At 36.9% G+C, this 17,047-nt stretch overlaps 1 protein-coding gene across 1 annotated transcript in view; it reads right to left on the bottom strand.

The window, feature by feature from the left end:
- FRMD3 (FERM domain containing 3) overlaps positions 1–17,047 on the bottom strand; it is a gene marked incomplete at its 5' end in the record, with an annotated part of 154,455 nt that overhangs the window by 51,009 nt on the left and 86,399 nt on the right. The window contains 3 exons of the mRNA XM_084305718.1: positions 176–299; positions 1,534–1,631; positions 14,113–14,191. Coding sequence (XP_084161844.1) covers positions 176–299; positions 1,534–1,631; positions 14,113–14,191 — 301 coding nt within the window. The remainder of the gene's footprint in view (positions 1–175; positions 300–1,533; positions 1,632–14,112; positions 14,192–17,047) is intronic.

A 17,047-nucleotide genomic window follows, 5' to 3' on the forward strand; every position in this document is an offset into this window, starting at 1 on the left:
AGAAAAGAAAAACCACTAAGCTGAAACTGAATTTTCAAATACAGCATCTTGGACAGCACGTTGCTAGAGCACAAGTTATAATCAAAGGAACAAACCTTCCTAAGTTAATACATGCTGTGCAGAAACAGATAAAAGTAATCCTTAGCTGAATTTACTAAGCAGCATTCTTATTTACCTGCACTCGTTTTTATGTATTTCAGCTATTTTCTTCTCAAGCTTTTGTGACTGCTTGGGAAAAATCTTGAAGTCACTGATGTAATTCTCTGGGTGTTCATCAGGATCATAATCACCAAGCTCAGCTAAATAGATCCAAAATACAAAACAGAATGGAAAAAAAATCAATTGCAATGTTAGTTAATAAGAAAAAAAATATAGAGTAAACAGTGTAATTCAGGGTCAGTAAGAATGCAGCAGCTCTGAAGAAATGCTACTTTGAAGAACTGGTAGTTAACTGAAACTTCAATCGGTGAGTTTCAAGCAAATTTCATGTTTTATTAATTGCAGAAATAATTAGCAATCTTAAAATATCTGTTTTGGCAAAAACACAGTCTATAAAGCAAACATAAGAAACCTTCCCCCTTTCACTACTCATCATTCTGGTACCAGGCAGAACTAAAATTATGTACTCCAGACTATCCTCTTTTCTACAGCAATTTATCCCCACTGACACAGACTGGTTTAATTCAGTTCCAGCAGAGAAACACAGTCTGTACCATTACTTAAAGATATCCCAGAGTATCTTGTTCCTCTTCTAAGAGATGATCCGTTAGATACTCAAATGAGGCATTTGGTGTCTCTCTCTCTCTCTTTTTTTTTTTTTTTTTTTTTTTAGATAAGCCTCTTTTAATAAGGTCTAGACTTGATCTTGTTTTGGATAAGCAAACCTTATAATGTTTTAAGAGCTTCATTCATCTGAAGGCAGAAAAAAGGGGACTTGCACACATATGAAGTGCCTAATAGGACATCTAGCTAACTATTTTCCTGAACGCATATCATCCTGAATGTAATAAATATACTTATCTCAATTTTGCCTTCAGGAAATGGTGGGGGAAAGAAGAAGAGAAAAAAGGTCTATATCCTCAAATTGTGTCTACCACTTTTGTGAGGGATTTCACCATCATACAGGTTATCGTTACCACAAGAAATGTCACTGAACAGAACTTTTTACCACTTAGTTCAATTGGAATATATATTTACATTCAGGACAGTGAAAGAATATAATTTTGTTTTCTTTTTAACTGGAATCTAACACTTATGCCACATTTTTTCAATTAAATGTTAAGACAACAAGTTGGGGGGGGGGGGGGTATTTATTTGCTTTTTTTTTTTGCTTGTTTAAGTTCCAGTTTGTTTTAAGTTGACTAAATAGCCAAATTATTTAAAAACCTTAGACTGCCTATCAACGTAGGGAAACAGTACTACTAAAAACAATTATTGTTCATTATATCCCCACACCAGTTTTGCATTTCTCTTTATTCTGATCACTTCTAAGAGTTATGAATTATTTCTCACAAACCTGCTCCTTTTACTTACCTTGGACAATACAGGCACCCAGGTAGGCAGCATCAGAAAAAGAACACAGCAAACGGCCATGGAATATGTCCCTTTTTATTTGTAGGTATAAGAGGTATCTGAAATATTATTAAAATAAGAAAGGAATTTGTGGCATCTTTCCTTAACAGACTTAACTGAAACAATTTGTTCAACTATTCTGAATCTTTCTTTTGCCATCTTAAATGGCATGAAAATGGTAATGTGCAATCATAAGGGGAAAAAAAATATTGTAGACAAGACTTTTCTCTTGAAAAATGAAGCAATAGAAGCAGAAGTAACTAAAACCCACTAAGAGATAGTATGGAGAGTATTTGATTAGAAACATACAGCTATTACAATGCTCATTAATAATGTGAAATAAATTATAGTAATTCTATTTTTCTTGAGCATACCCTCTCTCCTTAAATATGGTTTTACAGAAGAAAAAAATCTTTCTCTCTCGCTGTAGACAAAATAGCATAGTGACCACTGTGGGAACAATTTATTTCTCTGTCTTTATTTAACCCTAGGTGAAATTTTGAGGCAGCAGAGACTCCCTGGGCCCAGCAGCACTGTGGGGCCCAGGAAGGGAGCTAGCAGCTCCCTTCCTCTCTGAGCTTTTCCTCACAGAGCAGAACTGATGAAAAGACAAGAAATGGCTCATTCCTGCTGCCATCTGCCTCCTGCCACAATACCAAGGGGAAAGGAAGAGCCAGGAGGCCATCACTTTCTCCTCTGCTTTCCACCCTGTAGAGCAGTGCTGCAGGCCCGGACAGCAGACACGGTCTGGCACGAGGCCCAGTCAGGCACCCACAGCTCTTTTCCCAGCCACCTTGCTGCGTACAGCTGGGCCACAGAGCAGCCTTGCCCATCAAGGAGACATCATTTGAGCACTGCTTTAGCCTGATAAAGTCAACTAACATGAGGGTTTTAGCAGATTCAGCAGCTCCAGTAAATCTTGCAACATGTTCCCTGATGCGGGGAGTCCTGTCCAACCTTGAGCTACAGTGTAGCCAATAAAAATGTACTTTACCAATAACGCTGATGTCAGACATATTTTGCCCAAGTTGTTTTGTTCTGTGTGTACCATAAATTTCTGTACCAAGTAGCTTATCTGAAGTGTAAAGTGAGTTGCAGATTTGAGCAAGACCAGAAGTATTATCTGAAGGACAAGTGAAGTTTGCCTCCTTTCTTTAGACTGTTACTAAATGACATGGAAGTTTGTGTCATTTCAAGTTTGTACCACAAAGAAAAGCAACTTGTTCTCAGTGTGAAAGCATCCCTTCACTGTATTACAGTATTACAAACTCCTACAGGAATCTTACTATCTTAGTCTTCAAGGCCTTTTTTTTTTTTTTTTTTTTCTGGAAACACCTGCTTTTTTTTCCTGCAATTAGCAGCCAGCAACGCATCTTTATTTCACTTCCATAATTTAGTACTGCTACTGTGTGTGTAGTTCCCAGAAAATAATTTATTTGCGCTGGGATGAACTAAAGGCCACAGTGAGAAGCAGCAAAAATTCCTAGTCTCCAATGACACCACACCAAAGAAGGGCAACAAAGCTGGTGAAGGGTCTAAAGAACAAGTCTTATAAGGAGTGGCTAAGGGAGCTGGAGTTGTGTAGCTTCAGGTAAAGAAGGCTCAGGGGAGACCTTATTGTACTTTACAATTACCTTAAAAGAGGTTGTATTATCCTGGGCACCACGTGATAAGACAAGGGGAAATGGCCTTAAGTTACACCAGAGGAGGATTAGCTTGGATATTAGGAGAAATTTATTTCTTGAAAGAGTTGTGTGGCATTGGAATAGGCTGCCCAAGTAAGTGGTTGAGTTACCATCTCTGGAGATCTTCAAGAAAAGTGCAGGTGTAGAACATTGTAGCATGGTTTAGTGGTAGACTTCAGTACTGGTTAAAGGTTGGACTAGGTGACCTTAGAGGTGTTTTCCAACCTGAATGATTCTATGACAGCCTACTGAAAAAGTATATTCATGCAGATACCACACAGAACTCAAACAAATGAGCACTCCCCAGTCCTAAAACCTCTGCTAAGTTTTGCCAGGGTGATAGACTAGGTTGCAGTTCTCTGAAGAATGACCATTAGGTTGAGGACAAACTGCATTTTGCCTTTTAAAAAATGCTGAAAAAGCAACCTATGAAAGGAGCATCCCAAGGTTTCACAGCACATCTTGCTGGCAAAGCTGTCAGGTCAACAGTTCTCCTAAGATGCTGCACATTGATTGCTTCTGAGTTTGAAAACTACTATAAAGAGATTTGAAAGTAAACATGACTGTGGAGAAAGATATTAGCCCACTTCTCCCAGACTGATGTACAGATAACTGGCTGAGATGAGAACTATGAATCTGATGTCTCAGAGCAATAGCAGCACCAACAGAAACCCCACAGAATGACACCAGGTGCAACTCTCTGGCTGTATGGATGAGAACAAGCACTATGAACTGTTACCATTCTATGAGTATATGGCTATTTATAAGAAGAAAAAATAAGCTTTAAAAGAAATTCATTCCTGTGCAATAAGACTGTGCACCATACTGCCAAATCTGGGCCATCTATTACAGGCCATTATCTTCACAGCCCACAGAGAATGGAAAAAGCTGACTCAAACTGACTCTAAGCACCTATTCAAAAGTTAGTCTCTCTGTCTCTCCCTCCCCAACCCTCCCTTTAATGCAAAGCAATAAATCATAAGTTAGATTCCTGAACTGAGATTCCCTCTCCCTCAAATAGAGTGTTATTTTATGACGATAAGCCCCAAAACACACATATATGAATTTAACAGAATTCAAAACCTTTTTTTTTTTTAATACAGAGGGACAGTACTAAATACAAGAGTTTGTGATGGGTCACTATGATATTAGTGGCACTTAGAATCAAAGACAATAGCAGCACCAACAGAAACCCCACAGAATGACACCAAAAAACACATTTCTGTGCATTCCACTGAAATTCTATATAGATGAACATGGGTGTTTGGGTGGGAGTATGCATACTTGTGGCATTTCTAAGAAAATAGTTTGTTGCTGGCCAGGATCAAAGATTCTCAATATCGTTGTAACATTTCTGCATCCAGAATAGTCTCAATAGATTTAGATCTGAGAGCCAATCTTAAATAAGAAATGCTTTTTTTTTTTTTTTTCTTTTTTAATTTTCTCCCCATGTATATCAAATAGGAATAAATACAGCTATTATATTATTTTTTGCTTAGGCCTGTCCACAATGTTGAAGTACTAAAGTTTATCAAAAATATACCTCTCAAAAGTTAGCTTCATTACTATAAAAAGTAATCCTTACTACTTCAATCTAAATTTTCAATATATGCATTGTTGTCAGTTACATGGAACTAATAAAAAGGTGTTATTATTCATCACTCCCAAATAAATCACCATTTTTGTAAGCTATTCAAAACAACAACTACAAAAAAAAATCAGAATTAAAAAGTTGCTGAAACTTTCCATTATGACTTTTTTTTTATTCCCTGTAAGTTTAATATAACACCTTTCTCCTTGTCTTGTTTTGTCTCACTAAGGTATATAACAAACTAAGGTATATTTTCTACCTGTAAAAATTGTCAAAACAGAAGCATATATTCAATTTTTACTGAGAGGTATGTTAACAGCAAATACATAAGAGTAAGCAGAGGACATACAACCAAACCAGCACATAAGATGTAACTTTACAGAAAATAACATCTGCCTCACAGCTGATTTCTTTCCAATGGTAGCCCTGAAATAACTCAGGTGAACTCAAGCCATCATGCAGCCAGCTTCTGTCACAAAAGTGAGCCATAGATGTTATTCATTTTTCTTTAAAATGTATATTTCCTAGTGCTTGCTAGTCTGAGAAAGATCTGTTTATTTTCTTCTCATAAATAAAAGGGGGCTGGTTTTGCAAAGTTTCACAATTGTTTTGGGGGTGGGATATGTTGAATTGTTCACATACCTTCCTATTACATTTATAATTCTTGAAATAAGAATACTAAAATATATTCTTTCTGTCACTAACTTCCTGTGCTATTGATTTGCTGCCTGCATTTGAACATTGAAATCCAGGTAGAGAAAACTATGTTTGGCCTTTCTGACGTCTTTAAAATCCTTGTTCAAACAGTCCTAAATTGTACTTACAGAGAATTACTTCAGTTCTGGAAAAAAAAGCCATTTCTAAGACAGAAGGCAGCAGTTAAGAGGGAAAAAGAGGCACAGAGCACTGTTCCCAGTGGATCCTGGAGAAATTGTTGGCTGGGACACAAGGGAAACATTTGAACTTACAAGGAGGGTAGAAGAATAGCCAAGCAAACCAGAATCGGAGTTTAAATGCCTTTTTTTCAGAGATCACCCACACACCAAGCTACATGGGATACCATTCATCTTCTTCAGGCAAAGCAACTAGGGCAGCTTGGAACAAAACCTAGACGTTATGGAGTTCTCTCAAATGAAAGAGATGTATGCATTTGGGACTGAACACTGAAGTTGTAAGCTTTGCAACAGGTTGTTTCCACCTCAGACACTTCCTATAATCCTCCTAAAGTAATTTATGTCCTAGATCGTCAAAATACCTATGAATGTGCACCTGATTACTGACTTCAATAAGGTTTATGTATGTACTTAAACTTGCCTATGCTTAACAGAAATAAGCAATAGATTCAGATCTGGTTTACTGCTTTTTGTGCCCTTCCACCACTGCTGTGTTTCTTCTAAGCCCTAGCACAACTTTATAGCCTGATTTACAGCCCTGTCTAAGTACTCTGGCTTAGCAACAAGGCAGCAAACGTATGCTTCTAGCATTTACATTCACAGTTGTCTAACACTAAATAACCCCATTTCCATCTGTTATCTGTTTACAATACAGATGACTCAACTCTAAGTTAGCCAAGTCCTTTCAGCAGGTGGAGGGTCAGCAATATCAGTTCTTGTTTTCAGGCAGTATTTGTGACCCACAGAAACAATGTTTCTAATTGTTTAACTGCCTATTTTGACCTATTTTAAGTTGTTCAATGAGGAAATAAAGCTTTCCCATAATCAAAATCTGTGGTTAGTCCACACAGTGGTGTTTTTATGTTTTTTTTTTCTTGTGCTCAAGTCACTACACTCATTTTATTCCAGTAGCAGGCATTTCTCCCAGAGTTCCCACAATCTTTCCAGCCAACATACACAGTTGTCTTAAGAGATCCAGCAATGTTTCAAAAAGTTGTTATCTCAGCATGGTGTCTGGCTTTGACTGTACTGCTCTTTCCCATGCTACAGTGCATACTCAGGTGCAGAGCAGCAGAGTGCAAATGCCCATGTTTACAGTATTTGTGGATTAGGTGCCCTCATCTCCCAAAAGAATTTATGATCTCTTTATGAACATTCTTCTGGACACTAATTTTACAGTTACAGATTCTACAGTTGACAGAATCAGTTACACTGCAGGAGCTCTAGTTTCCTGCCAAGGTCTATGAATCTAACCTAAGCACTAATTGCTACATGCCAGTACCTAATACTACAACTAAGAGAACATCTGTTCTTTGCTTTACACTGCCACCTAGATAGCAAGATTAACAGAAAAAAATATGTTCTCTTTAAAATAAAAATCTTGTCTACTCACAAATATTTGTGATTTTTTTGTTATCTTATATACTAAAGGAAGTCATCACTCTACATGCTATTGACAGCTAGCCCTTGGAATTACCACTAACAGGTCTCTAAAATCTTAAAAAAAAAAAAAAAAAAAAAAAAAAAAAAATCCTTGATGTAACCACATCTTAAATTTTATACCTAGACTCTAGCCCCTGCATCCTACAGAGGATACAGCTGAGCTTGATAAAGAGAACAACTAAAAAAAGCAAGAGGATAGAACTAATAGAGCTTGCCTTGCAAGGAGAGATAGTGACAGAGTAGGACTGAGTCTTACAAAATCACAAAGACACTGGGAAAGGTGAATCAAGAACTGCTACTTGCCCAGTCCTGCAACACCAGAGCTGGGGAAAGTCAGTGCAATCAAGGGATTGCTTAAGACAGTGAAAGTCCACTACCTACTGTGTAATGTACTTTCTAAGTGCCACAGGAGTCTATCAAGTCAAAATAGTACTATCAAGTCCAAAAAATGAAGGATTAGACAGATTCAAGAGTAACAGATCCAGAAAAAAATACTGAAATGAATAGGTAGGAATTAAATTGTTAAAATTCCTAATAGAACAATTCTAGAAACTTAACTTTAGTGAAAAACACTGAAGTTTTATTCACACTGCAGTGGCTTAAACCCCTCAAAACTTTTGTAAGACACACACATTAATAAGTATGCCACAGTGATGTTAGTATAGCAGTTACCCCTATAATTCACCTAATCAGTCATAAGCCAAATAAGAAGAATCAAAAGCTATGGACATAGACATCGTGACTTCAAAACATGACCTTTGTTCAAACACAAGAAAAAACAATCTATTTCTCTTACTCAGAAAAGGCCAAATGTATGATCCACCCACAAATATTAAAAAAAAAAAAAAAAAAAAAAAAAAAAGCAGGATATACTTTGTTACCATATTTGGGTAACTGCATGACTGTTTTTTGTATTAACAAGCATCTGTAGAAAGGACAAATGCCTTTTGTATGCATTGCAGAAAGTTGTTCTAATGCTAAAATCTCAAAAAAAAAAAAAGAGTGCAGCAGCATGCCATAACCCCATACTGAACCTGTGCAATTCCTGGATGGTAAAAATCATCAGAGAAGTATGAACCAGCAGCATTTTGCTTATTATAAAATGAAGTTATTCCCTCAGAAAGAAATAGTCCATTTTCTGCCTGGGGTGGGCATGGGAACATCATGGGAATGTGACTTGAATAACAGCTTTGCAGTAATCTCTAACCTTTCATTTCTGTTGTCAAAATGGTGACTGCCACCTGGATCTAGCAATACATTGGCTTGTCCTGTCTTCAGAGCTGGTCAGCATCTGCACGGTCTTTCCATGGGAAAAGGAAAAAGGATGAAACACTGCTGTACTAGCCAGCTGCTTGATAGCATTGGCTACATGGGACAAAAGTTACTGCTACACAATAATTAATTAAATAATGAATAAAGAAGGCAAAGAAATAGTAAGGGACAGGCTGCAGCATTGTTTTGAAAACTAGATACATAAAAGCCTCAACACAGCACAGGAATAGTTCGTTCTCTGCAGGCTTCAAAACAGAACTGCATCTTCTCAGCTCTCCTGCCTTCTCCACTGAGACACAAGAGGTACTATGAACCTCTCAGCTCTCCTTCATGCACATGCGCAAGCTTCACCAAAACATCCTCCTATATTTTTTAAAAATTTATCTTTGCCACCTTGAATGCTAGATGCAAGCCTGCAGGTACTAAGTACTCTTATTAACAACTCTCACTGATTTTTATGTCCTATGGTATTATACTTGATTGTGAATCTGATACTATTAAAACTATAAACTCACTTGACAACTGCTAATTACCTCTGTAAAGTCAAAACAAAGTGGGCTTGCAGCAGCATCAGAATAGCTACCAACACATGTCTTCAGAAGAGCTGACAAGGGCACCAAAGGAGGTAGAGGTATTCCTAAATTATTATCTGGAATAGGGTTCAGCAACACAGCTCTACCCAATATTAGCTCATCTTTGGAAGGATGAACTTACTGCAAGACTAAATGGCTCAATACTGAAGCCTTAGCAATCTAATGGAAGACTACTGGCCCCAACTAGCTCCTCAGTCTGGAGGGAAAACCATGAGCTCTTCCAGTGTGAAGCAGCATTGAATACAGCTGTTTGCACAGGGTACTCAAACCCTGTATGCAGCTGTACTGTTTGTTCTTGCTTGACCAGGCTAGCTCACTCAGGGCTCTTTAATTTGCCATGTTTATATCTCCCGTCTTTGTCATTTCATATGATTTCCAGTTAAGCACTTTTCATCTGCTTTTCTTGTACCAAAGTACCTATTACACTGTTTTATGACAGTCTAGTGATTGAAGAACTGCTTCTTGGATTAGGAAACATGGATTAGGAAAAAAATGCATGATGACAGCTAGATGAAATAATCCATCTTTGGTTAATTCTACCAGTTACTCACCCATGCCCACTTCTAGTTCTCAGATTTTTTCTACAATAATCACGGATTACTGTTGATACAGTATTATCTGTAGCATCATTCCTTTGGGACCTCAAATGACTTCATATTTTCTCATTTTAATTATACTTACACAGTATAACGTAGGGATTTAGAGACAAGAAGGCATGAGGCCTTGGGCTGCTTTATTACATAAAAAGAACAAACACTGATTTATTTATTGCCTAAACAAGAACACTGAAAAGAAGTAAGCAGTAAAAATCTGTGCCTGAGTGTGATGGGTCATTGGATCCATCTGCTCATAATCCCTCAGCTGTTCCTATTCTGTTCACGTGCAGCATCTCATGCTTTCACAGCTGTGGACCCTCCCAGGGCTCTGACCTCTGATCAAAGAATAGTGAAGAGAGGCACAGAGCAAAAACATCTGTGCCTTGCACAGAGGGTGTTGGGATGCTGTGCATACAGTGGATTTGAATGGCCTCTGTAGTTCCTTTTATGGCAACTTTACGTCTTTGCCTGTTGAGCCAGAATAATTTTAACCATTACAGTGAACCCTGGAATATTGTGTTAGGTTTTCTGTAAGTGATTCTGAACATATGGCTAAAGAAAAAAATGCTCTCCTGACCCAGACTTATCATCCTCTGTGCAAAGAAAAAAAAAGAACTGCAATGTACCAACTGCAGTAAAAGATGAAATAAAAGGAAGTAAGGAGAAGGGCAAAATTAGCAGCAATAAAGAAAGTATATGCATATGTATTCAAGGTCTCTACCCCAGCCCTGTGGAGTGTCAACTAGAAAACAGGCTGAAACCAGATGCTGATTTAATGAGAAAAGAGACTGAAGTTGTATTTTACATGTAAGTGTGGCAGAGAACAAGAGAGATGTGCCGACCTGCTTGTTATGGTGCTGTCGCCTACTTAAAGCTAGGTGTTATTCCTTTCATTAAGGGAGCTCAGTGAAAACAGTTAAATGCTGATTTCCAAAGCTGAAGAACTTTGCTCTGACTTCATAACACCAATAAGACTATCAGATAATCTGAGACAGAAAGCCACAGATGCACCACTCAGAAAAGACTAACATTCTCCAGGCAGAAGGCAGAAGTCAAACCTTCAGAGATGCCCACAGTACAGAAGACCTCCACTCTTCTCACTACAGCTGAGTGCTTCTCTCTGTTTAAAATATTACACAAACCATTCAAAAATTTTGTATTCACTGTTTGTGTTGTAAACTGCTGACCCCACGGTGCTTCTGAATTAAATTCAGAGGCCCACTCATTTGAGCCAAATATGTTAAATCCTTGCCACTTTCTCATCACAATTTTTAAAATACTTGGGAAAACTACCTGAATAGTTTGATTCTTACAGGAAAAGTGTGGCTTTAGTCTTCCTCAAAGTGGTTTCAAATAGTTGTGGCCTCACTGCCCCTTTGAGGAAACAGTATTTCCAAAATCAAGGACGGACAATTCAAATCCATGTTAACACAAATTAAAGGGATAAGTTAAGAAAGTTAAACATTCAAGTGCAGTAAGACAGGTTGACAGGTTTGTTGACAGGTCAGGTTTCACACAGTTTGTTATTACAGATACAAGACCGCTCAAGGCAACACTCCCTGTGGCTAATGAAGTTAACTTTTGGATTGAAATTATAACATTACCCAACTCTAGAGAACACAGTGATCAAGGACCACACAGAGCCTAGGTCTCCAGAAAAATGATGAAAATTTGTCCTGAATTCTTTAGTTATCCATAGTGTCTGAGTTCACAGAACTTCTGATTCAGCAACGCTGTATCTCCAAGTGCTTTAATATCCAGGGGCAAGCATTGATATTATTTCAAAAGTACAGCTATAGAAGTGATCATTAATTAAAACAAGAGAAGATGAAAGTAAGCAGCTGGAATGGTATAATGTGACTGACAGTGTTCTCACACATCCTGAACAGTGGAACTAAATGCAGTGACAGGCAAGTGCATGGCCTGATGCTTTGCCCAAGGCATTCCTGGCTGCTATGTACACACTTCTTCAGATTCTCATGGTTTCTTTTCTATAATATTGCAGACAGAGGGATGACTTCAGCGAGGTCTTTCTCCACTTTAATTTCCTGAAAAAAAACTCCCACTGGAAAACAATACTCAAGGATTGCAGTCTAGACTACCCAAGGTAGAATAGAAATGAAGCAGCAATAGTAGCCTGAATAAAGATGAATACTTGGTTTTCTTCCTGCTAGGGATGTCCAAATCCATAGTACTATTTCTGTATTTTATAATATTTTTACAGAATTTACACAATTAACCCCATGTACACAGCTTCACATACTGAATATATATTTTTATATTAAATATTGCCATTGAATAGCAAGAAAATCAGCTTTTCAAAATATCTGATATCTCTATGATGCTTTATTAAAGAGTTATTCCTATAAAGCTTTTACAAAGACTGCACCAACAATAACATACATGTGGAATTTAGACAGGGTTAATTAATATTCTGAACAAAACAGTATGACAATGTGGCAGGTAGAGTCTTACAGTCTCTTAATTTCACCATCTAAATGGGGACTACAAGCACCCAACAGATTCTACACAGCTGAAGAAGGAAGAGGTCAGCTTTGTGATGCATTTAGTCATGCACAGTATGAGAAATGTAAAGCACTTTTACTGTGACTCACCTGACCATACATACAGTAAGCCATAAGTACAGATGGCTTTTAAGTCAATGGGTGATAATTTTATTATTTTCCAGTCATCTTAAGCACACATCAAAAGGAACACGTGAATAGAAAAGAGGTCCTAAAAAAAAAAAAAAAAAAAGGGGGGGGGGGGGAGGGGGAACAAAAACCCCAATCCTTACCACCAAAAAAAAAAAAAAAAAAAAAAACCTCCAGCCAATTTAGAGCATCATCTTGAATCTGACCTTCTGCTTTAGCAATTTCAGAAGTATGTCCTATACCTTATTATTGCATAAGAGACCTTGGAAATTTGGACACCAAGCAAAGCTTTAAAAATAGCAACATTAGAAAACTATAAAGCTGATCAAATGCAAAAACAAGTCACGTGCACTGGGTGAATATATGAAAAGAGGGAATATTTCTCCTTTTTAAGGTTGTCTAATACCTTAATATTATCACTTCTAATAAAAGTCCATAAAACATTTTCAAACAGTAGCTTGACTTTAAAAATCAATTTGAAGTGTTCCAGGAGATACTAAAATGTATCTAAAATACTAAAATAGCACAATACAGTTCAGTGAGCTAACTCAAGGTGCTTTGTATTTTCATAAAACTTCTGCTGGGAGAGTATCCAAGCAGTTAAAAGAAAGAAAATAAAATCAATCAATTAAGGATCTTGAATGAGAAACTCTACACTTTCCTAGAAGATTTAAACTACAGCTCATAAAAAGTAAAACATTCATTCAAGGACAAATACAAATAATGAAAATCCCTAAACTTCCTGGTTTATAACCTGTTCCCTCAGCTAAACAGTTTCAGTACTTCACCCAAGATAAACAGCCATAATATGAACAGCATGTTCCAGCTGCTCTATACAAACTGTAAACTTACCATTCAGCAGAACACAAGCTGTTTCTGAAACTTTCACTAAGACCAGGGATAGTGGGATTGCTCCATTCACAAAATGACTTGTGAGCATAAGAATTTGCAGGGCTTGGGGAAAGCTCAAGGCAACAAGTGCTCCACTGCTCTGTGCTTCTGCAACACACACTTACTAGTTAGCAGTGTGTCCTGCTGACTAACAATGTGGTATGGCAGACATACAGCCCTGCACAGCTGGTGCAGAGGTAAAAATAGCTGTTACTTCCCTACATTTTTGCCCACTGCTCTTCTTGAAAAATATCTGGAGTAACAGCATATTCAAAATGGTTAACAGGAAGGACAAAAATCCCATTCATTAAGTACTTCTGATCTATTGCATAGGCGTATTTTCAAAACACTGGAAAATTCCAATGTAAGCAACAAGTCTTAACCTCTACAGTAGCTATACTTTAAAAATATGCATACATTTCACTTCTACATGTTTACTAAATTCCATCCATGCTTTAGAAATACTATATTGTTCCTGGTCCTAATGACACACACTTCAATTCAAAAATTCAATTAGAAAAAAAAATCATGTTCCTGTTAAAAAAAGATAGAGTCGCTACTGAATTAACTTCACAATTTATTTCGCACACACAATAAAAGAAAATGTTAGAAACAAAAGAAACTTAATAAAGTCCACAATCCTTCCATGTGCAAGACTCAGTATAAAACTTGCCCAGCAATTTGATCGTTGCCACTTCCTGGAAGTTCTGCAACAGTATCACTACTTCCCTGTATGTTAGGAAAAGTCCCCTCAAGCTGCTTTTAAATCTCCATAGTTATCATAATAAATTAAAAAGATTATCAGTAGTGCAAACGTCTGTCTGCTATAACATTTTCTCATAAACAGTGAGAACCCTAGCCTATGCAACAAGCAGTCTTATTTTGGACTTGCTAAAAATGTACAGACAAAAAAAAAAAATACCTGGTGAGCTCTTCTTTAATCTTCAAGGGTTCATGTGGGTAGAATTTCACTCTAAAGCACATGGTATATGGTGGATGAGCTGAAAGATTATAAAAAAAAAAAAAGGCATGAGAACTGTAGCAAACATCACTGTCTCAGATATTCTGAAGGAACTGCCTCTTACAAAGTCCACGTGAAGATCAGCTTTGAAGAATTAGGCAGGGAATCAAACAAAACCAATACATATTATATATGTCTATGAGAAGAACTGAATAAATGGCAAAGGCTAAAGCACATGCAAAATACTGACATCCTGTGCAAAGCAATTATACATGGTTTTGCACCTCACAGGGCTTATTGCTTGATCCAAGCCGTATGAAAAACACTTGGACTGCTCTTTTGAGTATATTTTTGTTGTTTGTTTGTTTTTTCCTTCCTCCTTTCCTTTTGGCAAATGATAAATAGGAAACATTTATGTCTGATCACAATGAGGTATGAAGGTATTATGAATAACTGTTGTTCCTGGTAATGATAATGCCCAGACAACAAAATGGAAGAATGCATTAATTAATTTTGGCTAAGTAAGCTAGAGACAGGACTGTTTCTGACTCCAGTATTTAATAATACTATGTTACCTCCTCCTCAGCTAACTTATCAATAGTAGGCCTTAAATACACTTTCATTTCTAGGATGGAAGGATGGGAAGAAGGGAAGAAGGGAGATGGAGAGTGGGGGAGGGGAAAAGGTAGAAGAGTGGAAGGGAGAGGGGGGGGTGAGAGGGGAAGGGAGACAGAGGAAAAGAGAAAAAAAAAAAAAAAAGCAAAAAGAGAAAGACTATCACAGTTACAGAAGATTTCTCTTTACATAGGCTCACATCCCACTGTTGCATCTTTGGTAGTGTTCAAGATATTACCTAAGATATTACCTAAGATATTACCTAAGATATTACCTAAGATATTACCTAAGATATTACCAGTGATCTTTTGGTGATTACAGATGGGGTTGAAAGCAAACAAAAGACCATTATTCTAATAAAAAGGAATCTTGCCACAATCGTAATAGGATAAAAGTGTGAAAATAAAGTAGAGAACTTAAAAATTTCAAATCAGGCACAATACAAAGGTATGAAAAGCCCTCAGAGTTATCTGTAGCCTGATAACACTAGTGTTAGATTTCAGTGAGAAATGAGAAGAAAAATATTGCATCTTCAAAAAGTAAAGGGTGGGGGGAGAAAAGCCACAGCTCTATTATACAAGCCATGGTAACTCTCAGATAAACTGCAGGTAAACTCATTAGAGAGCATGAGAATGGATCAAGCACAAAGGCAGAACTGCTGTCCCAGCAGCAAGGTCCTCAGCTCTGCTAGCAGCACAAGAGGACTCTACCAAAATGTTGACCAGCATTTTTAAACAGCCAGAAAAAGAGGAAGAATTGAGGCTTCAAATTAAATGGGAATACGTGATCATTGCACTTATAAGTGTCCTAGAGACACAAGCGTAGCACTATAAACCTATTAAAATACTTAAAACACAAAATTTTCTACATGCAGCTGTAGTAGTTACAGTAGTTCTCAACATGTATAGACCTAACAAGTTTTTATTCTTTTTTTTTAATTATTTTATTTTTAAGGAAAGTATTTATGCAACTTAGTGAAATATAGTGAAATATAGGTACAAAATATACTAGTTAGTTTTAAAAGTCCTTTATTCTTAACATATATTCAAGGCACAGAGTCAATCTAACCTTCCTGAATCTTGGAAGAGATGGTGGTTTTACAGAAGGAAAAGAAAAAAAAGTGGAAGAAAAGTACAGACCAAAAATGCAGTGATAATGGAAGAAGAAAACTGGTGAAACAGAATTATGTTTTACTTACTGTAATCTATCAGTAATTACTAAGCTACCAGAAAAATTTACTCTAGCATCTTCTCAAGTTTACTAGTCCATTGTCTTGTGCAAAACTACTAGTACTTGGTTCAACAATCCTGATATTACTGGTGCTACTTTGGCTGCAGTATTTACCTGCATGCTGCAAATTTCCAGAAACACATCTGTGGGTATCACATCATTCCATGGTATATAGAAAAGCAACAGAAAATAAAAATGCATTACATTTTCTGTTATGGTTCTTATCCTTTGGAGGGTTCAACCACTCTTGAAGATAAAAGAATATTTTACCCTTTCAAGGCTTCCACATTTTTTCTTAATATGGTTAGTCAGCCTCAATTAAAAAAAAAAAAAAAGTTGGTTTCACTTCTTTTTTTTTTCCTTGTTTAAATAACTTATTTGAGACATGGGGAGGAATATCAGAAGAGCTGGGGAGTGAGAAATAAAAAGTGCAGATAAAAAAGAAAGCCAGGAAGCAGCAACAAAAGGTAATGGAGAAGGAAAAAAAAAAAAAAAAGAAAGCCTTAGGTGTTCTCTAGGCATGGTCTGAACATTCAAGGTAATCAAATCTGGACAAGGCCACTGAAGGCAAGAGAAGCACTACGAATGCTTTCTGTGGGTTTTGGCTCAGATGTGACTGCAGCATTGACTTAAAGTGACTGGAAATTGGCTGTGAAACAGACAACATTGCTACCACCTTCCTGCCCTGTAGTGGCAAACTAGAAGGTAAACTGAATTCAATGTCCCAGGAAGTAAAACAGTCACCAGACAATGTATAAAGAAATCACATTGCACAGAAAAAGTGAAAGATAATGTATATAATTGTAAATGATTCCATCTTTTCTTAATAGCCTTGTTACAACTAAGTAAGGGAGAAAAACTTGTCCTTTCAGAATATGGATCCATTTACAAAACTTGATAGAAAAGTCAACTTGTATTAAATGAATATTAGATACTCCTCAGGATTTAAAAAAAAAAAAAAAAAAAAAAAAAAAAAAAAAAAAGGAAGAGACTATTAAATCTCCTGATAGATTTAAAACTAGTTTGTGCTTGAAATGGGAATGCAGAAATA

Source organism: Netta rufina, assembly GCF_964035555.1.
Source record: "Netta rufina genome assembly, chromosome: Z".
NCBI lineage: Eukaryota > Metazoa > Chordata > Aves > Anseriformes > Anatidae > Netta > Netta rufina.